At 36.2% G+C, this 25362-nt stretch overlaps 1 protein-coding gene across 1 annotated transcript; it reads left to right on the top strand.

Moving 5' to 3' along the window:
• The first annotated feature begins 437 nt into the window (after positions 1-437).
• LDHB (lactate dehydrogenase B) lies at positions 438-20348 on the top strand. The gene is made up of 8 exons (XM_081060822.1): positions 438-1273; positions 4127-4261; positions 10452-10569; positions 11790-11963; positions 14013-14186; positions 17014-17131; positions 18524-18647; positions 19984-20348. The coding sequence occupies exons 2-8, from the start codon at positions 4133-4135 to the stop codon at positions 20149-20151; spliced, it is 1005 nt and encodes a 334-aa protein (XP_080916948.1). The 5' UTR covers positions 438-1273; positions 4127-4132; the 3' UTR covers positions 20152-20348.
• The last annotated feature ends 5014 nt before the right edge of the window (positions 20349-25362 follow it).

The following is a 25362-nucleotide window of genomic DNA, read 5'->3' as shown; positions in this document are numbered from 1 at the left end:
CTGAGGTTTATCAATTCCTCTAGATACAGCCTTTTATTCAGTGGCTCTTTTCTTTGAATTTTTATTACACTTTAACTAAATCTCTATTACAGCTTATCACATTGTATTATAATTGAAAGAGTTTATCTACATGTCTATCTCCATTCAACTGGGAGCAGCTCAAGGGGCATAGAGTTATATTCGTCTTTGTACCTTCAATGTTTGGCACTGAGATGAAATTGAAGCAGCAATTACAGAATTAATGGCCATTTACAAACATACAAACAAACAAACAAACAAACAAACAAAAAAGCCACTAACTAAAAACTCCCTTTCACACACAGAGAGATTGTGAGATTGATATACATGAAGGCACTTTACTTAAAACACACACACACACACACACACACAACACACGATGCTGAATCTTCTGGATACCTCTAACTACTTCATCATTCACTGTATTGAGGTACCAGGCACTGAGCTGGGTGTTGAAGACAGAGATGAATGGCAACTTGCAGCTTTGGAGTGGTCAGGGACTAACAGAAACCGCTTCCGGTGGCTCCATTATCTGCCCGGGAGACCATACCGATTTATAGAGAACTTCAGAGGGCCAGCCCTGGGCCTCACTGCTTTTGTCAGGCATTTAATGCATATTTGCTGAATTAGGTGGGGGGAAAAATAAATCCACCGGTCATTGTTGCATCACACGAACTTTATAAGCAAGATGATGAAAAGGAAAAAAAAAATCAGTTTTGTTTTTAAAAAAAAAAGACATTCAGAAGCAACAGGACTATTCCAGGGAAACAGACTACCAACATCTTACCTAGAAACAGTGGTCCCCTAAAGTTGACCTGAAAAGCAAAATTGAATTTTTTTTTTCTATTTGGACTAAATCTAGCAGAATAAGAGCGTGAAAGTTCATAAGAGGCAAAGATAGTCAGGTTCTAGAAATAACGCAGCCTCTGTGTTGAAGAGCCTGTAAACTGTGAGACCGGCTGAGAGCAGAGGCGGCCTTGGCCACCAGAAGGTGACCAGCTCCCAGCTCGTTAGGGGAGGAGGAGGGCAAGCACACACTTGAGCCCTTGTCCTTGAAGGGGATTGAGCGAGCGGAGGGGAGGGGTAGGCGGTTCTCAGGTTTCCAATCACAATAGAGAAAGCTGAGAGGCTGCGGCGGAGGCGGGCCCCCATCCTCCCCCTTCCTTGCAGATCCTGCGCCGGAGGAAACGCAAGCAGCTGACATTGTCTTCTTCGCGCGACTCTTACTACGGTGTGGAGAGCCTTCTCTCTCCTGGTAGGTTTCAGCTCAATTTCCTGAATCCTGGCTCACAGGCAAACCGGGTGGGATGCGCAGGGGAGTCTTTGCGTAGCAAGACTGGGGGAAGGACCGAGAAGGACATCTCTTCTCTGGGGCCTTGAGCCCTGAGCATCCGGACTCCAGCCTTAGCTCAACCCCTGGGTTTGGGGCGGCAGGTTGTGCCCTCGGCCAGGGAGCGAGGCGGAGCGATGGGGCTGCAGCTGAGCCCCTGGCTTTGTCCTTCACACCGCAGGGCTCGCCTGCAGCCTATGCTCTATGGGGAAGAGACTTGTTGCATTTGCAGCTAAACCCTGGTTCTCGTGTCCTTGATGGGCTCATGGCGGCCGCATCACCTCCAGTGCCTGCTAGAGGGAGCCGAGACGTGTCCCCTGAGAACTAGAGGAGGGAGAAGGAACCAGGTCACCTGCGAAGGCACGCTGACTTTGAATTGGAATCTGCTACCATGGGGATGGAGCAGTGCCCCTGCCTTTAGGGGGATGAGGGTAAAGGATAATCTGCAGGTTTGACCCTGCACTCCGATTCTTTACCCGGCTACTGCAGAGGCAGTCCTTACTAGAGCCATAGGTATATTCATTTCTGGCCTCTTTTCTTGATGCTTCAGGTGCTTTGCTTATTTTGCCAGCGTTGGGTGTTGAGAGTAAGGAAGGCCTAGACTTTTTCCCTAGAGACCTTCTCCGAGGAGATCGGTGGTTGCGGTCTCCCCTGTGACCTGCTGCTCTCTGCTGAGGAGACCAAGAGGAAGAGGTGGCCTGTGGGCAGCCAACAGGGCAGTCACATGCTGCTGTTGGGGCCTGGAGAGAGGGGGGAGGGGAGAGATGGCACTTGAGTGGGGGAATTAGATGGCAAAAGATGACTTTTTAAAAAGTTAGATTTGAGAGATATTTCGTCAAGGTGATCTTTGTTCCTGAACTTAAGGCATTGGTTTATTTCTAAAGATTTATATCCACAGGGGGTAGGGAGATGGAATTGTGAAGGACCAAGAATCAGAGGTTGTTTGTACCCTGTTAATCATGCTTTTTCCTTAGGGCCATGACTCTGATCTTGGCACAGTCCTGCATACCATTCAGAACATTTTCTTATCATTTCTTATAACTCCTAATAAGTAAAGATTAAAGAAAAACACTTTTCTCCAGAAATACATGAAAGAAAATCTCTACTGGCTCAGGCCTCTAAATTGTCGTTTCTGAAATTCTGAAAATTAATTGAAAAGGTCTATCTGAACGACTAATCTGTATTTATATAGCAACCATTTCTGGATTTCTGTTTTCCACTGTTTACTGGGTTCCCTATATACTTGAAGGATCTTAACTAACGAAAATAAACTGAATGGAGAAAAACTATACAGTTGTATTTCTGTTCAACAAGAAGAGATGAAGCATTCTTTCTTCTGATTCTGCTCAAAATGCAGGACATGTGTGAATTTCATTGTAAGGTCATCTATTTGTGGTGACACTGTTGTTCTATATTTCATTAGCAACCACAAGAAACTGCAAATGTGCTCTCTAAAGTCAAAACAATTTCTCAATTTAGTCCCTAAACATTGGGGAAAATGCTTTTTGGGGAAAAAAATAGCTTGAGAACAAAATAGTTGTTACACGGATTTCTCCAATTTTAAGTACTTTATTTCAGCTCAGACTTGCTAACTCTTAACATATACAATTATTAAACTAGGATTTATAAGTTTATTGCAGATCAGAAACAAAAAACAAGACTGGGAAGCAGGGGTACAGTTTGAAACAGGTATAGTGGCCACCAAGGCAACAATCTAACATTAAAAGTAAAAGTCAAACATAAATAATAGACATTATATTGGGTTACAATTACAATTATAAAGGATACTTAATTCTGAAGAAAGGGCTTATGATCTGAACCCTCTCTGTGTTTAAAAAGGTGGGGTGGTACGATAAATTTTGCCATTTGTCTTCGTTATCCAGAAAGCGTGCCTGATTAATGGCACAGATAAATTTTGTGCAACTGTATAGAATGTTTCCAACAGGACTCAATGTAATTGTATTTGTTTTACTTGGAAATTTTTTTGGCTTTTTTTTTTTTTTTCTGTAATGGCTGGAAGGAAACTGATTCAAAGGCTGATGCTCTCTTACTGTGACTCCCAGAAAGAAAAATGTATTATGTATCTACCCACCTTTCAATAAGCATCCAGGGTGCACCAAAAGAAATTCAGGGTAATTATTTTTTGCACATTTTCCACAGACATTTATCACTGTATTTAAGCACACACTGTATGTCAAGTACACTGACACGTTTTAGGTAAGACTTCAGTAGAAGAAAGCAGAAGAACCAGTTAGTACCTATCTTTCAAGAGTGATAATGACCATTAATAATAGAAATTATATTCATTACTGGCCAGTCATTTTTTTTAGACCCAGCTTAAATAGGGGTTAATAGTGAGCCCTAAGTTACTTTAAATAGTTGCATATATAAATTCTTTATAGGAGGAATAGAAACAAATCAGTTAATTTAAGTATGTCTTATATTTTTCTAAAGCTATTTTCCCCCAAATCATGTAATTTTAGCCAGTGAATGAATAGCCACAAGACAAAATTGTTACAACTTGTTAAATACTAATAGGGAATCAATCATAGGCTGAAGAGAAGACCCTAAATTCTAATAGGCTTTATAGAGGTTTTTGTCTTGATTAAATTCTCCACTAAATGGGTCACATGGTTCTTTAAAATGTATTCTGTGTTCTAGAATATCATTTGGCTCATTTTAGACTGTTTTAACTCAAAATTGCCACATTTTCAGGATTGTTCCCAGTCAGGTTTCATGTGTGGGTATATGGATAATATTTTGATTCTTTTCTTGCAGTGCACAATGGCAACGCTTAAGGAAAAACTGATTGCACCAGTTGCAGAAGAAGAGGCAGCAGTCCCAAACAATAAGATCACTGTAGTGGGTGTTGGACAAGTTGGTATGGCGTGTGCCATCAGCATTTTGGGAAAGGTACATTTCAAGAACACCATACATGATAGAAAATTTCAGCATGTGAAGTGTCTCTTTAAATACTTCAGGATTTGATTGTATCTTTAAAAGATTTTTTTTCCCTGAACAATTTGAAGTAAATTGTAGACATGATATTGCACCCTTTAATACTTGAGCATGTATCTCCTGACAGAATAATAGTCTCCTTATCTGACAGTACAGCTAGGACACTCAGGGAACTTATTGATATAATACTAGGTATTATCTGATATACAGTGCCGAGATTTAAAATTCTCCAGCTATCAAAATCATGCTTTTTATAGCTGCTTTACCCCAATCCAAGATCATATATTTTATATACTTGTCATGTCTCTTCATTCTGTTACTCAGCCTTTCTTTGTCTCTCATGTCAATTGCCATTTTTGAAGAGCTCATACCAGTTTTATACAATGTTCCTCAATGTATATTGGTCTAATGTTTCCTTGTAATTTATGTTCAGGTTAAATTTTTGGGTGGGGTATGACTAGATGACATAATGTCCTTCCCATCTCATCACATCAGGAGCCACATGATGTTCAACTAATCTCATTACTGGTGGTGCCCAAGAATCCTCTGAAGTAATAACTGTAAGATTTCTCCACTGCAAAGATCCCTTTACCCTCTACAGTTAATAAATAATCTGCACAGGGCTTTTGGGGGTCAGGGAAATATTCTATTATTCCCCTCAAACTTTCACCCAACAGTTTTATTTTGAAATAATCTCAAATTTACAGAAAATTTGCAAGAATAGTAAAAAAAAAAAAAAAAAGTAAAACTTTCATATCCACTTTACCCAAATTTACCAATTCTTGACATTTTATTAGTTTCTCTCCCTCTACACAAACACACACACACACACACACACACACACACGAACCATATTAGTGCCATATATATATATGTATATATATATATACACATATATATATATATATATATATAAAATGGATTTTTTTTAACCATTTCAGAATAAATGCAGACATCATGCTCTTTCCTTCTAAGTCCATCAGAGTAGGAATTCCCTCCTCCTCCAAAATGCTGCCTTGTCTTCAGTAGAGCTGTCTCTACTAACTGTCTCTTTGTATTTATCTGAAGGCTGCCTCCTAGCCAAGTAGGAGTTTGAAAAGTTTAAATTCTAGAGGAACAAATTCTGAATCTTCACTGAGAAAAAGTTATCAAAGAAATCAACTAAAACATGTATTGTGCAACAATGAAAGTTTAGTTCTGCATTTTTCTCTAACAGTTAATTGACTAGGTGCCTGTGATTTAAGACAGCTGCTTCCCAAATTATAGGAAATTTAAATAACTCAATTTAGTGCTCACTGTTCATGCAGTAAAAATGAAAAGTATTCCAGCTTCCATTCCTTTCATAAAACATTGAGTGTGCAACATGTTCAAAGTATATTAACTAAAATGCTTCATTTTAAACAATAACCTCAAGAAATGGTAACTGTTCATATCCTGTTTTCAAATGAGGTGGCTGAGACTTGGAGATTAAGTAGCCTGCCCATGGTCACTTACCTGGTAGTGACAACTATATTTTGCACCAGGACTCTGAACTCTTAACCATAGTGACTCTGGTCACTAAACCATAGTGACTTCTTTTAATTCTAGCTAGTATTTGGGCAGCTAAAAACATAAATGTAACAAAGAAATACTAGCTAAGGATTTTTCATCCTTCTTGCTAACCTCAAAATTTGGATTTTTCAGGAACTTATATCTGAGCTATCATGATTCTCTGAGTACCTCTATGATTGTTTGAATTGTTAATTTAAAATTCTCCTCAGTAAATAATTTAATTGAGACTGTATCTGTAGTTACATAATACTTTGGCCCAATTCAAGTGCCTGAGAGAATAGATCCTGCTGCTAACACAGTAGGAATCTTCCAATTTAGATGCTGTGATGGAATGACTGCCTTGTTCAAACACCATTTTACTAATTTAAAAAAAAAAAAAAAGGTCTAAATCTTATTTTAATGGGTAAGGATTAAAGTGTTTCAAAATTGTCATAATATTTGGTAAGGATTCTAAGCCCCACTATTTACCGGAGAAGGGAAAGTAACACTGCTCAGTGTATGTGTTTGGCCTCATTTCTCCACAAAACTTCCAGGAGGGTGTTGTCATCTATATATTCCTGTTGGAAAAACAAACTCAGAAATATTAAGTGACTTAATTAAGACCACACAGATAGTAAGTGCCAGATCTGGCCTTATAAGTCCATTACTTGTATGCTTTACAGAGGACCCACATTGCTGTGGCCCAGAAAATGAGCGAAGCTAGGGTATCAGAGATAGAGCGGTTGAGGAGGCCCACACCTCAGCGAGGCCCGTGAAGGCCACTCAGGCTCCCTAGCACACGTCCCTTCATTCCAAAGACTCAAGTATTTTTTGTTTCTGCTCTTGCCCACTCCCATCACCCTCATGGCCAACACAATAACCATAGTGAACTTTTCTAAAAATAATAGCTTGTGTACTTAAAACTTTTCAGTAATGTTACAGTGCACATATGCTACACACACATAAAATCCTGGCAGGCATAAAGGATCTCTTCCTGCCTGTGTCAGAGCAAAGCAGTGGCGTGCACAACTCCAGAGGGCGCCATTCGCAGTGTCAGCACCTTCCAGTTAAATGTGGTGGCACAGTCTCTGACCTCATCTCTTACCCTCTGCCCTCTTTCTTCAAAACACCCAGCTCATCTCTGCTTAAACCCTTTTACTTGACTTCCCTTCACCTAGAATGTCTACCCTAGACCATCGCAGTGTTGACTGCTTCCTATCATTCATATCACTTTATTACAGGCAGGCACCTTCCGACTAACCAATACAAAGTAAACTCCCTCCCCAGTAACTTCAACATCACCCTGCCTTTGGTGCTTACAGAACTTCCCTCATCAGCCTCGTCTTAAATTATTGGCTTAATTCCAGTTTCTTTCCGGATACATTCCAGGAGACAGGACTTTGCCAAATTTGGTCATTACGATATTCCTGATTAGTAGAATAATGCCTGGCCCATTCAGTAATAAGTATATATTAAATAAGTGACTATTCCTGCTGTTACTAGTCAACTGCACTTACATTGGTTGAATTTTGATTAGAGCTTATTCTTTTTCATGGCTTCTACTGCCAAATACGACTTCTGCCACTACCAGTCACAAGCTCTGCATTTAGTTGCCAAGTGCTTTCATGTTGTCAGAGTCATGTAGAGCTTCCATGCAAAGTTATTCAACACTGAGCCTATGTGTCCAGCTGTTTTTGGTTTGAGGGTCCGTTCTTAATTCAGTCACCTGTAGCCACCTTCCTGTAGTACAAGCATAGCATAAGAAGTTTGTTAGAAGGGGCAATGTAATTACAGACATATTGCCAAGTAGTTTTTGGCTAAAAAGTGAGACTTCATTAAAATTTGGAATTTGTACAAGAATAGACAGGTTAATGGAATAGACTAAAAGCCCAGAAACAGGCCAAAGTAGTATTTAATAAGATAAAAGTGGCATTCCAGAGAAGAAAAACAAATTATTGAAAAAACGGTGCTTGTCCAATTCGCTAATTATTTGGAAAATGTTATGCTTTTTCCCTACACAAAATTCCACGCAGACTAAAAATTCCACGCAGAGTAAACACTTGAAGATAAAAATGCAATCATCAAATATTAAGGCACTAATGGCAGTAATGTATTAGTTAAGGGGACCAAGAGGCAAAGTATGGCGGGCTGTGTCTGGTCCACACAAGACTATATTAAAAGACATTTTTGTAGTACGTTAAGCGATGTTTCAACAGTGATGTTCTTGGCTTCTACCTGACCTCGTTCCTTAATAACTTATTGGTTTTGCAATTAATCTAAGCCTTGCAGTTTCAAATATTTTAAAATATATACCTTCAGCTTACAATGAAATATATAGTAAATTCATAGGCTATACAGTATGTGATTGCAGAAGATTTATTTAAGCCAAACAACAGCATCAGTACTTGGTCGCACATCTTCTATTTGCCTGCCTCCACACTTGGAGGATATTCAGGGGTACAGACGCAACTACGTTCTGCACTGAAATTATTTTCTGAAAGTGTTGGATCTTTTCCATCCTTGCCAGCTGCCCATGCACTTCTCAGACAGTTCTCTACACCCACTGAAACAAAAGACAGGATCTGAGATCCTGTGACATCCTTTTCCACTTGAGCTCCAAATTGTTTTGCCCTGTTGACTTCAACAGCACACATGTGATGTTACTAAAATAAGAGTGATGTTCTATTCAGAACATCACTCAGTGCCTTGACAGAATGTTATGGCTGTTACTAGGTTATATTGTACAGCAGGTCGCTGGATAACGTCATTATGTTCAACAAACATCAAGAAGATGCCATAGGAACTTAGCTCTTGTTCATATCAATTAGCCTATGGTAAATTGGTTTTATTAATACATCCTTTGGCTGCCATTCCAAGAACCTATCCATGGTGTTAAATGGGGACTTAACTGTATTAATTTAGGACTTCAAAAACACAAATGAGGATTTTGTGTGATCTTATCAGAAGCTGCAGAGGAACAAAAACCATTTAAAAAATGTAAAATCATGTTTAAGTAAAATTAGATGAAAATTAATGCCAGTATTTGATATACATGGAAATGAAAAAATATTTACTAAGTAATCCTTAATTCATAAAACGATTATTTCAGAACTATGCAAGTAAATTAGTTACTTGGAACTAAGAACACATTCAATCATAAGAAGGCTTGAGTCTCAGGGAAACCCTCACAAGCAAACCCTCACAGCTGACTTCATGACGCTAGCCAGTCACTGGGGTTCTAAAGACAGGGTGGTGGTGCTCATTCCTTGGCTCCTGCAGGAAGCGGGACCTTTGCTGGCAAGCTAAAGTAGGTCAAGTTTTTTTATTATTGGCCGTCTCACCTCTCACTGGTTTTTCTCCTTTTGCTGCTCAGCATTTTCCTGACACCTCCAATTTCACCCTAGGCTACTCTATCCTTCAAAGTTCTTCCTGAATCCCAATTGCCTATCTTTTATCCCATCAACAGTCTTCACCTATATAGCTGATCACATTATCCTTGGAAGACATATTTGTATTTTTAAGTGGGCTCCAGTATTAATATATCATATTAAGCTAATTATTTTGCTAATAGCCCTGAAAACAGTAGAGGCAAAGACTACTGATGTTTCAGTGAGAGGGATAATACTTTTTTAAAGATTTTGCAAATAACCGGTTTCCCTAAGATAACCAAATAATCAAAGCTGAAAGGTTGTTTAGATGCATCTAGATTGACACTCTCCACCCTCATTTTTACAAGATCAAGGACTTGCTGAAGAGTAAACGTAATAACTGGAAGGGAAAATCCACGATATTCATTTTTTTCTCCCACCATTCATGTAGAGGCACAGAGAACATAAACATATAAAATATGTGACATCTGAAACATGTTTTATAGAACATGTGAAATTATGATACTAGATCAAGATTTACTAGCATATTTATTGATTTAGGGTTTTATTTTGGATGGGTGGCATAGAATGACAGTTGGAATAGAAAACGAGAACTCTGAGACCCAGCAAGTTCAGATTGATCACGTATGGAGAATCTTTTAGTTCTGGGCCCCTCTGTCCATTAGATTCCTTTTCCTCACCAAAATATTTGAGTTGGTCAGAGCCATTCTGAGGATTCCAACTTTCAACCAGGGCTTCGAGTCTCACTCTAAGTGAACTCAAACTTCATGGTTTAAACCAGATCTGCTCTCAAAAATCCTCCAACTTGGGGGTGACCTCAGGGTGGACACAACCACCCAAAGTTGTTTCTGGGGCTGGGTGAGTCTCCTTCTTCACCACCATCCCCCATTAATGTAAAGACTTGTGTATCCTGAGGCTACTGTTGAACTGGTTTCATCAGGAATCTTTAATGCTACATATTCTTAAAGCAATTTGCATCATGCTGATGGAATTCTAGTTGAGTACCAGAAGGTGAAATTCTGAAAAGTCAGGGTCTTCAATGTTAATGGTTCATGATTCAAGATGTTTTATCATGAAATTGTTTAAAGAGCATGCCTATCTCCATGGTGAAATTCTCAAGGTTTTTAGACACTTGGTCCTTAGCCATTTAAAGGGCCTCAGGGTCGTACTCTGAGCTAAGGTGTCCTAGAATCGTGTTGGGAACTAACATCCATTTTCCTGTTTAGTCTCTGGCTGATGAGCTTGCTCTCGTGGATGTTCTGGAAGATAAACTCAAAGGAGAGATGATGGATCTGCAACATGGGAGCTTGTTTCTTCAGACACCTAAAATTGTGGCAGATAAAGGTAGTTTCATTTCGTGTCCATCGTAATCTATCTAATAATAAATTGACGTCCTCACTGATGTAAAATTAGTCTTTCATCACAGTGAATCTAGTGTTTGCAATTTCTTCTTCCCTTCTGGTTCCAAGTCACCTCCAAGTGTTATCTCTGTCAACCCTCCCGCCTTGTGACTTCCACACATTTGGTACATAACATTTTAGGAAATTGTATCATAATGTTTGTGTGTATCTAAGAACAGGAATGTTTTAGAGCGGAAAAAAAATATTTGCACAAAGTAATGTAAGTGCCTTGAAAAAGCTAAATAAGTCTATATTCTAGCCGTCTTTGTTTCGAATTCACTCATTTATGTACCGTGATGCTTCCACCACACCATGGCTGTGTCTAAAGGTAGAGAAATGTGGGCCTCCAAAATAATATCTAAAAATGCTACTTCAAATAATAGCTGTATTCATTGAAGTGTTAGCATTCTGGGTACTGTGAAACTATATGGCTCATTTTACTTCATCTTCACAACAATCCTATGAGAGGTAGGTCCTATTACCTCCATTTTATGGGGTAGGAAATTGATAAAGGATTAATGACTTTCCAAAGTCACATAGCAGCACATTTTAATTATATGAGTCAGCTATTGAGTCTATTGATCACATCAAATCATCATGTTTATATATTTTGGGAAAAGACACACTTCCTTGAGGAAAAACTAAAATATTCTCTAGAGAAACTACTGCTAAAAGTGAGTAAACTTCCTTAAAATATGAGTATTAGAAATTAATTTCTAGCCAAGAACAAATAGAACAAAGTTCCTTCCTTCCCCTTCATAGATGGAGTTAACATTATAAGCCTAAAGTTACCATTAAATTGCTTTTTTTTATTGGAGGGCTGCCTGCTGAAATTTGGACTCACTGTTTATGCTTTGTATTATTATTGGCAATCCAATATTCTCTCAAGTCAATAGCATGTTGAATTAGTGCTATTGTTGAAATATAATTTAGGGCCTTCTTTATTTCCTGGGTCTATTCTCCAAGCCAATTTTATGGATGCAATGTTCCCATATGGGAAAAAGAAGCCACGGGAGCATAGCACTTCAAAACCTTACAATATAGAAAATGTTATTCTCATAAATTTTGGAAGCTTATGTATGTTTAGGTTTCTAGAGGATATCATAGATGATATGTTTTGATGAAGAGTTGTGTTTAAAATACCTTTTCTCTCTCTCCTTCCAGATTACTCTGTGACTGCCAATTCTAAGATTGTGGTGGTAACTGCTGGAGTTCGCCAGCAAGAGGGAGAGAGTCGTCTCAATCTGGTACAGAGGAATGTTAATGTCTTCAAGTTCATTATTCCTCAGATCATCAAGTACAGTCCTGACTGCATCATACTTGTGGTTTCTAATCCAGGTAGCATTCTAATGCCTTAAGGTTCAGTTCTGTTACATTCAATGTTTGGGAGTTTTGTTTTACTTTGTTTTCTGAATTTAAAAAAAATTTGTTCTGGTATTCAGTAGCAGAAGCAATTCACATGTCCTCTGTTAATTGGCCACAAAAGAGTGATGTTTGCAAAACAAATGGCACTGTCCCAGGCCAACTGTTTAAAAATCCCAGAAAAATTTTATATAAAGCAATTTTATCTGTTTGTTTTATCTAGGTTGGTTGTAGTATCAAAGAGGTTTTAAAATTTTTGTAAAGATTATCCTGGGATGAATAACGAAATGTTTGAACATGGCTTCAATTTATAAGAAATATTTTAGCATATTTGACCTTCTGTTTTCCAGAAAATGGATTCTAGTGTCCTTACCTCTAAAACTCTTCAAAATTGAATCCAATTGCATTTGAAAAGAGTTTAAGAAAGGCATTAATCAGCTCAGGTTCAAAGATAGAAATAGACTATATTGATGGACAAATATGTACCAACACCAAATGTTGTAACTTAAAATTTCTATTTAGAAAAAAATTGCCATTTTTTTAGCCTAAAGAATCAAAATTCACTCTCTATTTCACACTTCTTTTGTCTATACTTTGTCACCAAACTTATTGTTTATTGGTGAACAGAATACATGCATTAATAAAATGGTAAAACTGATTATCTCTGACACTTCACATCGAGAAAGATTGTGAATAAGAGCCAGGGGAATCTTTATAATTTATGAAATATTGAGAGTTGATAGCCAGCAACGATAGAGATTATTTTAGTATTCTTATTCTCTGCAATCCTGGATTGCCATTTACAAAATAGTTTAATCTTTCATCTAAAACTTCTCATAAGTATGTAGTAACAAATATCGGAGGTGCCAAAAAGATGTATACACATTTTAAGAGATATTAACACTTTGGTCAGTGTTGCTCAAGCAGTAGTTTGCAGTAATCGGAAGTGTCTGGATGCTGATGGTAACCACTTTGAGCACTTCTTATAACTGCAGAAGTCAAACTTGACTTGTAATCATCTTTTGTTATCAGTATTTATTGACTATTACAATTTTAATGCAGTTTTCCTTTCTTAAAATGTGTATACATTTTTTTGGCACCCTCTGTAGATGCAGAACAGGAATTACAAGTAGCTGGCATATATGAAATTACTGCATCCTGTGCCCTAAGGCACACATTAATATAACTGGTTACGTAACTTTCTAGGTATTGTTTCGAAGTCTTAACTCTCCAGGGAGTCACTCCCACTAAATCCAAGTTGCCAAAGTAGAGTTTATAATATCTAGTCCAAAATGACCGTAAAGTATCTTAGCCAGTGTATATATATGAGTGTGCAGGTGGAAACTCCAATCCCTTGCCTTCCTTGTGTGCATATATTCCTACTTTTACAGCTTAGCCTGTAAGTACTTTGAACCTGTCTACACCAGCAAGTTTTGCCTCTGTGCAGTCTCAGGGCTCCACTACACCAGAATAAAGGCTCTGTCATACAGGTCCTTTCATTGAACAGTAGGAAATGTTACTACCTTGTATTGTCACAATTGTTTACTGAATAGTACCTGTGCCCAAGAAAATTTATAGTAGCCTGCCTGGGTAATGTAGTAACCAATGGCTTTTAGTTTATGATGACCGCCGTTAACAATGAAGGAATGTTAGAATTGGATGGAAGAAAGTTAAGTGACGATTTGATTCAACCCTTTTCCTCTTCCTTTCCATATATGGTAAATTAATTAATTTGCAAGGTTCTTATGTATTCTTGTTTCAAGTAATAACATAAGTTAAAAACCACAATATTGCATTTTTTTATGTTTTACAATTTCTCTTAATATAAAGCTTAAAGGTTTTTTCTTGTCTCTCTAACTCCCATTATCTCTAACTCTGGAAAGTCCAAGTATTTACATCTTTCTGGCCACGTCTCATTTGGGGAATGGGGAAGTGGGAGAGGAAGAAGCCAGGGTACCCACTAATTGACATAGCAATTGAAATCAGTTTTGATTTACTTACATATATTATTTCTAAAAATTTCAGTGGATATTCTCACATATGTTACCTGGAAACTAAGTGGATTACCCAAGCACCGTGTGATTGGAAGTGGATGTAATTTGGATTCTGCTAGATTTCGTTACCTTATGTCTGAAAAACTTGGCATTCATCCCAGCAGCTGTCATGGATGGATTTTGGGAGAACATGGCGACTCAAGTGGTAAAAAAAAACAAAAAACAAAAAAAGACAATATTTACCGTGTTTTTATGGTGTTGTTCTTGCCAACATTACAAATAAATACTTTGTGGGGGTTAACTTTGATACGGATTCTTCATCAGTTTTTTTACTTGCTAAGTTTAGTATAAATTAATGACTCTGTGTTAAATATTACAAGGGTAAATATCAAATAGGATATTCTAACCCCATCATTTCTTCTATATTAATTTGGATTCTACTTAAAGAGAGAGCTTTCTCTTCTGCATTTATTATTATTCATTTATTTATATCAATGTAGACTCAGATTTTTACTCCATTCCACTTAGGTTATGTCACCATTATTGTAACATCCAAATTGTCCCAGATTTGTCAAGTAGCAGGCTCTTCGAGGTGGCCCCCGTGTCTTTTTGACATGTTTCACCATTTTTTGAGCCCTTCCTTGCTTTCTGGAAAAATGAAGTGCACCAGATTCATCTTGTACTTTCCCTTTACCAGCAGTAGAATCATCTGTTTCTTCAGTGAGCCCCTGTTTCCTTTTAAGGGGAATGACAATTAGAAACCATGATCTGGGACAGGTGTGCTCATTCACCTGGTATGTCTTCGCTTCTAGGCCTTTCAGTGGACAGAGCTACGATAAGCATCATGTTTATTGAAGGAGGAATGAATTGGGTAACAAAAGCTGTTAAATAACCAGTGTCTACTATTTGATTTTGTAAAATAAATCTTGCTTCAAATGAAACCTGATTTTTAATAAGCCATTAATCATAACGATCAATCATTTAAGTAGTAAGAGATCATATGGTAACTCTCTCAACTAATTTCTTTAGCAATTTAAAGATACTTGTTGGAGATAAATTAATAATTGTGAAAATACCAACATTAAAATTATATTGCATTTCTTTTATAATGGTTTGTTTCGAAACAGTTAAAAACAATTCATTCTAAATGTTTAATTTTAAATTGATATTTCTCTTTATTTAAATTAATGTTTCTGTTCCAATTTTATATAAAAACATTTATGAACAATTACGATCGTATTTCATAATTCTAAACCTATTTATTAAACATTGAATTTTATACGTTGAATAGGTTGATAGCATGAAATAAATAATCTAAAACTTTAATATTAATAATGATAATGATAATCTGTATCTTACTAAATTTATTTCCACCCAACATGCAAGAAGCTATTTTCTCCCTAAAAGGTTAAGGTGTAAATTTCCCTTTGGATTTAGTGGTAATTTGGTAAAGAGTTTACCTTGGTATGATAAGAATTTGGTCTTACAATGATTACTTTTGGGCTTTTTTATATAATGATGCTGATTTTTTTCTGACACATTGCACCACTTTTTTCAAGTTTTTCATATCCAAGGATTTGTCTGAATTTATTTCTTGTACAAAGTATCTAGTACAATATCTGGTCAGAATAAAAGTTCAAAAAAATGCTAGTTATTACAAACATACAGTTAGAACAACAGATCTGAAAGTGATGTCCTCTAGTTCAAGGCTTGCATTTTAATGAGGAAAAAACTGAGGCGAAGCAAGCATAGTGATGTGTTTGGAGATTCATTAGTTAGCAGCAAAACTACAACTCGAATCGTATCTTCTGATTCCTGTGCAATGTTCTGTTCACTCATCATGCTGTCATTTTCTCCAAAATCTCTGCATTCCCCCTAGTTCCATCCTGATCTATATTACGTACATGAAATGAAAGAGAATTAAACCATGCTCATTATGGCATGATTATATAGATCCCATAGCTTCCAAAGACCATAAAAATGCCCTAGTTATCTCCACAATTAGCCTGAATTCACAAAAGTTGTGGACTAAATGGAGGTCTTCCTGGGCCATAGGCAGCTTTGCCCTTCCTAGCTGGTTCTAAGCACAGTGACTTCCCCACATGCCTTGGCTTATATTTCCTCAGTCTTCAGTGCTCCAAAGGTCCTTGAGGAACACACACTTATTTCTCATGGACTGATTTAAAGGCGTATATTTTGTAGCCCTTTCTGACACTCTTTTTTCTTTTAAACTCAGTAGACCCTTATTTAAGTTAGATTATACTTTCTCTATACTTCTGTGAGAGCTTATCCCATTGCTTTAGTTTCCTTTACTTATTTCTCTCAGTAGATTCTGAGTTTGTCGGTGGCACAGAACATGTCTTATATTTATCTTTATATGCTTAGATCTTCAATATGTGCTTTCGATGGACAGGAGGTGTAGGCGGTTGTTTTGGTGCATCAAAGCCGCCAAACAGTACCGGCAGTGATGGACAACACTTTTGTCTGTTTTGACGCTAGAGGCATTCTTGGAGAGAACATTTGATCCAGTTAAGAGCAGAAAAATACATTGTGGTTACATGAAGTTTCCTTCAAGAAATAGATTGAACTTGAGGCATGAGGAGATACTTTAATTATATTTGGGTCTTAGTCAAAGGTTTTTGTTTTTTTTTTTTAACCTCCAGAAAGAAAGGGGTTTATGTTAGAAAAATAAGCAGGAGGAAAATTGAGAATTTCTCAAACCAAAAGTTTAGGAAAATCCTGAACTAGAATCCCTTGAGACTTCACAAACCTAGAGAAAAGCAAGAATTGCATATTCTCTATTAATATGACACAGTAATTCTGTTTTTCACCAAAATGGTTGAAAGTTGAAAGATCAGATGTGTGGCTATTTGAAGGCAAATGTCAGCCTTTTGGGGGAAGTATACGTCAGTTGTCATTGGAGCAGTTCCAGTGGATAACTTGCATCAGAGGTGAAATCTTAACTAAGAGAAGAAAATATTTTTTTTTAAATAGTGTCAGAAATACATAACATTTTGGGTTGTTCTTTACAGTGGCTGTGTGGAGTGGAGTGAACGTGGCCGGTGTTTCTCTCCAGGAACTGAATCCAGAAATGGGAACGGACAATGATAGTGAAAACTGGAAGGAAGTGCATAAGATGGTGGTTGAAAGGTAAGTGGGAAAGAGGATTTCAGACAATTAATTTCATTTTTACTTAGATAAAATTATAATCAGTTTCCATGACTGCCAGCTCAGATAAACTCTTACTGTAGAAATATGCAGTTGTTATCTTCTGAAACAGAGAAGAATAACTTAAGCTGGTCAAATTTGCTACGCCAGTGCCCCTAGGAAAAGCAAATATTTTCCTAGAGAAATTATCTTATAAAGGTAAGGAGCAAAACATGGAATTAACAAGAGAGAAGGGCTTTCAAAATGAGTCCTATTGACAGATAAAGCTGGCTTATTTAGAAAGATAAACCTAGACACAATTAGTCTCATAATTGCCTGAAATAAATACTTGCTGATTGATTGTTGAAAATATTTAAGCTATGCTGTATTTACCTTTCCACGCTCAACTAAAGATGTCCCATATTGCCTCCATTTTTTTTCTTGAATTCTTTTTCTTTTAACTGTCTGTCTTGTTACTAACCATCCTCTCTGTGACCGTCATGCTTATTATAAAACAATGGACAAGAGACAAGAATATGAGCTTGTATGTAAGTCATGGCATTGACACTAATAATATAGTCTTAGGTGAAGCCATTTAACTTTTAAGTTGTATCTCAGTTTTCTCCTCTGTAAAGTCGGATGGTAATGAATTATTGTAAATATTGAGTAAAAGTGCGCACACACACCCCTATGCACACACTTATGATTGATAAGCATTTAATAAATGTTAGCTGTTATTTGTAGAGGATTGTAACAAGATTGCTATCTCAAATATAGAATTGCATTAAATCCCAATTTCCTAATACTCAGTTACTCCTGCTACCTCTCAAGTACCAGTGCCTTTGTGCATTTTGAGGTGTACAATTTGTGCTCAGAAAATTTCCAGGCGAGGTATTGTCATCACTTTGTTCTTAAGTTAATTGGTTGTAGTATTTTAGGTGACAATGGTAAGTAAGTGGGACGTCAAAATTAAGGTACTTTGAATGTGAAAATTCTTTTACTTTTATTGTTTCCTGATTTCATTAACATCTTTGTAAATATTCATGTTTATGAATAAGATTTGTTGGAAAATGTAAATTTTTACCACTGTGACTACATTATGTTACACCATAGCTATTTATATTTATCAAAATGTTTACGTCGTACCTCCCTTGTAGTGTTTAAGTTTTAAACACTTTACATATATGTGAATGCATTTAGTAAAGTTATGAAATAGATTATATTGTTATCCTCATTTTACAGAAGAGGACACTGAGACAGGGAAGGTTAAATAATTTACTCAAGATTATGCAATTAATAAGAGACATAGTAAGAATCAAACCCAAAGAGTCTAGTTTTAGTAACTGTTGAGTTTGATTTCAATGATCTCTTTTATGATATACATTTTTTTCTTAGCGCCTATGAAGTCATCAAGCTAAAAGGATACACCAACTGGGCTATTGGGTTAAGTGTGGCTGACCTCATTGAATCCATATTCAAAAATCTATCCAGGATTCATCCAGTGTCAACTATGGTGAAGGTATGAAACTTACAAAATAGAAAATGATCTCTAGTGTTGTATTCTATAAATAGATTCATTTAAAGACAGACAAGACATGGTCTCAGTTCATAGAGACCTCTGTATCTTAAAGTTTTATGGAGACTTTTCTCCTTTTTCAGTCAAGTCCAGGACAACAAGAGCACAAACTTGTAGAGGCTAAGACATCAAGTAATTTTTTATAATTCTCCTTTGTATGATATGGCAAATTAAATATTAACTCTTAATCTTATTTGGCACATTCTCAAAATAGATGATCAGTTAAATAAATATAATAGTTTCATTTCAAGTTGGTGTATTAAACTATAAATTGTCTTTGATGTAGCACTTGATACCTTAGCAAATTTAGTTTAATTCAAAAGCCATGAAAAAGTTAAGTAGAAATTGATTTTTTTAAAAAAAATAAAACTAAAATTGTATTAAAACATTGTATAAGATAACTGACTAATTTTCCACAAGTCAATGGCAGGGGTGAACAAGTAATGGTATGGGGATGCAATAGATTAAAAAAAGCGTTAAAAAGAGATAAATATAGAAGCATCTGGGGTAAAACATGGTGTCAGTTTTTTTTTTTTTTTTTTTAATACTATAACAAGAATTTAAAGAGCAAGTATGGTAAAATTGAATAATTGCTGAGTCTTGGATGGCATATATAAAAAATTGTTTATTCTCTCTACTTTGGTGTATGTACAAACATTTTAGAAAGTAAAAGTTTTTAAAAATATAGTAATTCGTTTAACATAATTAACTGATTTTATTAAGTATGCAGTTAATAGATTGACCCTGTGAATAAATTACCTTATACAAACTAGTAAAGTGTTTTGGAAGTTGTACTATTTTTGTCAGCAACTCTTGGGTGTTGTAAGACTCTTGTCTTTCTGTAGCCTCCAACCACTATTCTGGACACTCTAGGTTAGCTACCACCTGAAATTCTCTTCTTAACTAAACAATTTTAAGAAACCAGATTTCACAGAAAAGTAGCCCATTAAGAAACACATTTGAAAGCAATTTAATTTGAAGACTTCCATATCAAATTCTGTTAAAGTATATCTAAGAGAAAGAGGTGTCAGTAAGTTCAATAAAGTACTTATTACTTACACATTTCTAGTTTTATCATCGTGATTTTTGTATATTCTATGCATGAAACCTAATTCAACACACAAATATTAGGGAAATGTGGGGCTATAAGTGATGAAAATTAAAGAGTGAGTTTGTGCTTGTAAAATTTCCTACAGTTCCTTCAGTTCAAACACAGGACCTGTGATCATTCTTCCCTGTGATTTCATTTTTTAATCCAAATGCTTTTCTTGTCTGGCAGGGGATGTATGGCATTGAGAATGAAGTCTTCCTAAGCCTTCCATGTATCCTGAATGCTCGGGGATTAACTAGTGTTATAAACCAGAAACTGAAAGATGATGAAGTCGCTCAACTCAAGAAAAGTGCAGACACCCTCTGGGACATCCAGAAGGACCTCAAAGACCTGTGACTTCAGGCTTCTAGGCTGTAGAAATTTAAAAGCTACAATGTGATCAACCATGAGCCTTTAGTTTCCATTCACGTACATGGATTACAGTTTGCTTTTATCTTCCTAAATATGTGAATCCGGGCTCACAGAATCAAAGCCCATGTTTGGTTTAATGCTTGCAATATGAGTCATTGAACAAATAAAACTATTGTAGTGTTCTTCGGTTTCTGGAATTCCTCCTTTAATAGTTTCTGAAAGATTTCAGTCAGGTTTTCAAATAATTCTTTCCCCACATCATAAATTTCCCTAACTTCTATTATCTGCATTTCATCTTATATATTCCTCCCACCAAACAGCACAAAAAGTCTTTGTCACAACCTGTGCTATGATTTTGTCCTTGTCCTGAGAATGTGATTACCACTCTTAAGAGACTTTTATTTTAGAGCAGTTTTAGGTTCACAACAAAAATGAGAGGAAGGTAGAGACTTCCCATATAGCACTTGCCTCGACACATGCATAACCTCCCCCATTATCAACATCACTCATGAGAGTGGGACATTTAAAATCAATGAACTAACATTGGCCTCATCATTATCATCCGAAGTCCATAGTTTACAGTGGGGTTCACTCTTGATGTTGTACATTCTATGGGTTTGGACAAATGTATACGGACATGTATCCATTATTATAATATAACATTTTCACTGCCCTAAAAATTCTGTGGTTACTATTTTAAGGTTACAACTGAAGAAGGAACTAGAGCCTATGGATGACATTTACAAGGAAGTTCATTTTATTCTATGAAAGGGAGAACCTCTAAAACAGATGTCTAAAATTGGAATTAACTTTGTTATAGTTAGTTCTATTTGCTAATGAAGAAAAAAAAAAGTTTGCTTGCTGAATTATCTGGATCCAGGCTTCTGGGAGACAGCATAATATGGGGCTTAAGAGAGGGACTTAAGTCATACTTCCTTTAACAAAGACTTTACGTACATTATTTAGGGGTCAGTTTAGGTGGTGTTAAAAAACATGGAATTTGTTATCATGTAAACCTAGATTTCAGTGCTGGTTCAATCATCAACTCTAATTTAGGGCTAGTTACCTACTTAACTCCTACACCTCAGTTTTATCACCTCAGAAATAGTGATGATACATTCAATATGTACATTAAATGAGAAAATGTGAAACTCCTAGCACAACGCTTGGTCATATTTGGGGCTGGATGATTCTGTGTTGGGGATGGCATGACGCATGGTAGGATGTTTCATAGCATCGCTGGCATTTTCCCACTAGATGCCAGTAACACATCCTTCCCAGCCGTGCATCAACCAAAAAACGTCTGCAGACACGCTAAATGTCTCCTGGGGAGAAAATTGCCCCTGGTTGAGAATCACTTCTCCAAAGTAAATATTTAAATCCCCACTCTACAGATGAGGAGACTAAAACAAGCATGCAGAGGTCACTCAGCCACTAAGTAGCAGAGTTGGGATTCAACCCAGGCATGTAGTTTCTTAATCTGTGCTCTTAAGCAATGTACTATATTGCCATAATATTAGTTATTGCTACATTTTTGTATCAAAGTTCATAAAATAATATTGACATCATTCTTTCATTTAATGTTCCACACATATTATGGAGATATTCCCGTATTACAGAAAGGGAGATTGAGACACAGATATTAAGTACATTTCTCAGGTCACATTTCCAAAAAGACTCAATCTTTTGGTACGATGATTAAATCTACATGTAAGGAGAAAGGTTATTTTTATTTATGTCTCTAATTCATTGTTTCAATTTCTATCTGAATGCTGATTTACAATAAGCTCCTGGTTTCCAAGCTTGAATTTGATGAACCAGTTTAAATTTTTTTAAAATTTTGTCAGGGATGGGAAATGAGTACTTGTGAGGAGGGAGCTAAGGAGCCTCCACATAAATTTGCCAACTTTGTATTTTGCCAAATAAGGACATGGACAAAAGAAATGACCACATATTCCCATTATCATACAGAAGAATAGACATTATAATGCCAAAAGTAGGGGAAGACCATAATCTCAAATTTATCTGCTATGATGGGCCAACAGCAGAAAGGCAAAACCCTTGGGATGGGAGAGCCAAGAGCTGGAAGACGTCTGGGTGCTTGGTTTTTATGGAAAAACTATACTAACTATAGACTGCTTCCAAATTACTTTTATATTCGGAGGAAATAAACTCCTATCTCTGTATTTGTCTCAGCTAGCCAAATCTGATTCTTAATGACACATTCTATAAGGCTTTATTGGGAACAAACCAACCAAAACGCAAAGCACCTTTTAGCAAATAATTTTTTATGTAATTGAAGAGATAGACATGAATAATAATGAGGAGATAGACATGAATGATACTTTGCAAAATGAGGTGCTGTAAAATCAAGAAAAAATGAGTCCTCACATATTCAACCTTGGAACACTTTAGTTATTTTCTTGTAAGAGTAGGAAATGGCTAACATTCCCTATGAATAGAGGATGCCCAGTGACACCTGACGAGTTAATACATGGATTCAGACATTCCATAGGACAATATCCAATGTGCAAAAATCATGTACTGTTTGGGACGGTCATAGTTAATCCATAAAAGAAATTTTATCTCACACGATTTTATCATTGGAAGTGACCTTAGCCTAAGCTATTACACAGAAGAGAAATTGAGAACTAAGTACTAATCTGATTCACCCAGATGCAACCAAACTAGTTTCTGGATCTATTTTTTTAGTATTCCTTCAAACTGGCTGAAACAAAACAAAACAAAAAGGAGGGAGGATTTATCGATGCATCTAACTGAAAAGGCTAGCTAAAAGTGGAACAGACATTAAGCAAGATGACATCCAGGAACAAAAAAAGTCACCAGAATTACCAACATTTTCTCCAACTCTCTAACTTTTCTCTCCTCTGCATATTTATTTGATTTTCAGGTTCTGTGCGGTGGCAAATTGTCTATAGCAACTCCAGCCTTACATCCTCTCATGTTCAGGCCTAATAGAAAATGTACCTACTACTTTCCTGGAAACTCCCAAAAAATATCTCATTGTATCTTATTGGTTCTCACTGAGACAAATGCAATCCTTGAACCTGTCTCCATGGCCTAGGAGGTGCAGTGACTAATGACTTGGACTCTCACTGACTAACGACTTCGACTTTTTGGAGTCAAAACCCATGAACTGAGAATGGTGGAGGGAATGGATCCCAAAAGAAATTTAAGGTATTATGATGAGATATTAGGGGAAAACAGATGCTAAGTGACAAAAATAATAAATGTCCTAAAATCCTGACACATTCTCCTTTCCACTACCCCATTTTATTGCTGGGAATTACTGTCCTCCAATTGCTATATATTAAATTCTTTCACTTATATCTGGATTCTGCCTTAGTGAAGTTTCTTAAGTCAAATGCAGGTATTCTGAGGGAAAACCACTACATTTTCCATTCTAATATCTGACTCAACTTGATTCCTGTTATTAGTGGAGCTCCAATATAGAAACACTCGTCATTGTTTTAGAAAACTGGGAGATCCGAAGAGACCAGAAATCCTGTTTTGATCAAACAAGTATATGTGAACAAAATTAAGCCACTTTGGATCAAACAGGTCTATGTGAACAAAATTAAGCAGAGAATTAACAGGAGAAGCCATAATATTAATACATAAAATTAGCCAATAAACAAATGTTTATTGAGTGCTCGGTATCAATAACTTTTCTAGTTACTATGGTGGAAAGACAGAAGATATAGTCCATGTCTTCAAGGAAATAAAATATAAAGTTGCAGTAATGTGACATTTCTGTGTTTATTATAGTCACAGAGAATTACATGTGTGTCCACTTTGCAGAGTCATGGCTTTTCTTCGAGTCCATGTGATCATAATGTCACATTCTACTTAAAATGAATTGAATAAGGATATAAATGAGATGACATGTAGGAAATAAGTTTAGAAATTTAAAAACCCTACACACACACGTTATTATTATAAAACAACAATACGGTAGGAAAATCCCAAGTGTCATGACAGTTCTGAGAAGTAAATCTTTGTGGAATGAGAGATACTTTATGGATGATTTAGAAAACAAGATTTGTGTAAGTTGAAAGATTATGAATAACCCAACAGCATGATTGGAAAAAAATATATAGGTGACTCACATCCTAAACAAGGACAATTTCAAAATGAATCAAATATTTAAATGCAGAAAGAAAAATATATATGTAAGTTCTAAAAGAAAATATGGTACATTCCTTTATTACCTGGAACTTGGTAGCACCTTTCTAAATAAATTTCCAAATCTAGAGTCATTTTTAGGAAAGATTGGTTCAATGCAACCAGAAAGAAAAAAAAGTTGCCTACTTGGAAAAACAACATAAGCAAAGTCAAAGACAAAAACAAACTTAGGGAGAAATATCAACTCGTATCACAGGCAAAGGGTGAATCTTCCTAATGTACATGGACTTCTTAAAAAATGATTTTTAAAATGCCATAGAAAAATAATCAAAGAGATATGAATAGACAGTTTACAAAAAAAAAGCAAGTTACTATGAAACGTGAAAACTTTCTCTACTTCTTTCATTAAAAGTGCAACTTAAAAGTATACTAATATACCATTCTTCACCTAATAGAAAAAATCCAAATGTTTGATAACACATACTAGCAGCATGCCTGTGGGGAAATGGAATTCATATATTGCTGGAAGGAGGATGAATTGATATAACCCTTATCAATTGGAGGGCAATTGAGCAATATCTATCAAAACTGTAAAAGCACATGCCCTTGATTTAGAAGTACGAGCATTAATTCTACATACTAGCACAAGAATAACATAGTGGATGCTTTAGTTTAGCCAGACAGCATTGTTCATAACAGCAACACATAGTAAACAACCGAAATATCTACGAATATAAAACTGTTAAAGTTTATCTACTTACTCAATGGAATACTATTCCATCGTGTACAAGAATGAGTATACTCTCCACAGATCAATACAGAAAGATGTATTGATAAGTGAAAAGAATTGCCTGCAGGAAAATGGAGGAAAAAATGAACATATTTTATATTTGTTCACCAAGAAATTGTAAAGCTACGTAGAAGTCTATTTACCTTTAGAGTTAATAGGTGATGGCTAGAGAAGAAGAGTGTTGTGAGACCTGGGCACATGAAAAATAGTGTTTTAGGGTACAATTTTTATACTTTATGGTTTTTGAAGCAGGTGAATGT

The sequence above is a fragment of the Rhinolophus hipposideros genome, assembly GCF_964194185.1.
Source record: "Rhinolophus hipposideros genome assembly, chromosome: 9".
NCBI classification, from domain to species: Eukaryota; Metazoa; Chordata; class Mammalia; order Chiroptera; family Rhinolophidae; genus Rhinolophus; species Rhinolophus hipposideros.
The sequence above is the reverse complement of the archived record's forward strand: the minus strand, read 5'-3'. Positions and strand labels throughout refer to the sequence as shown.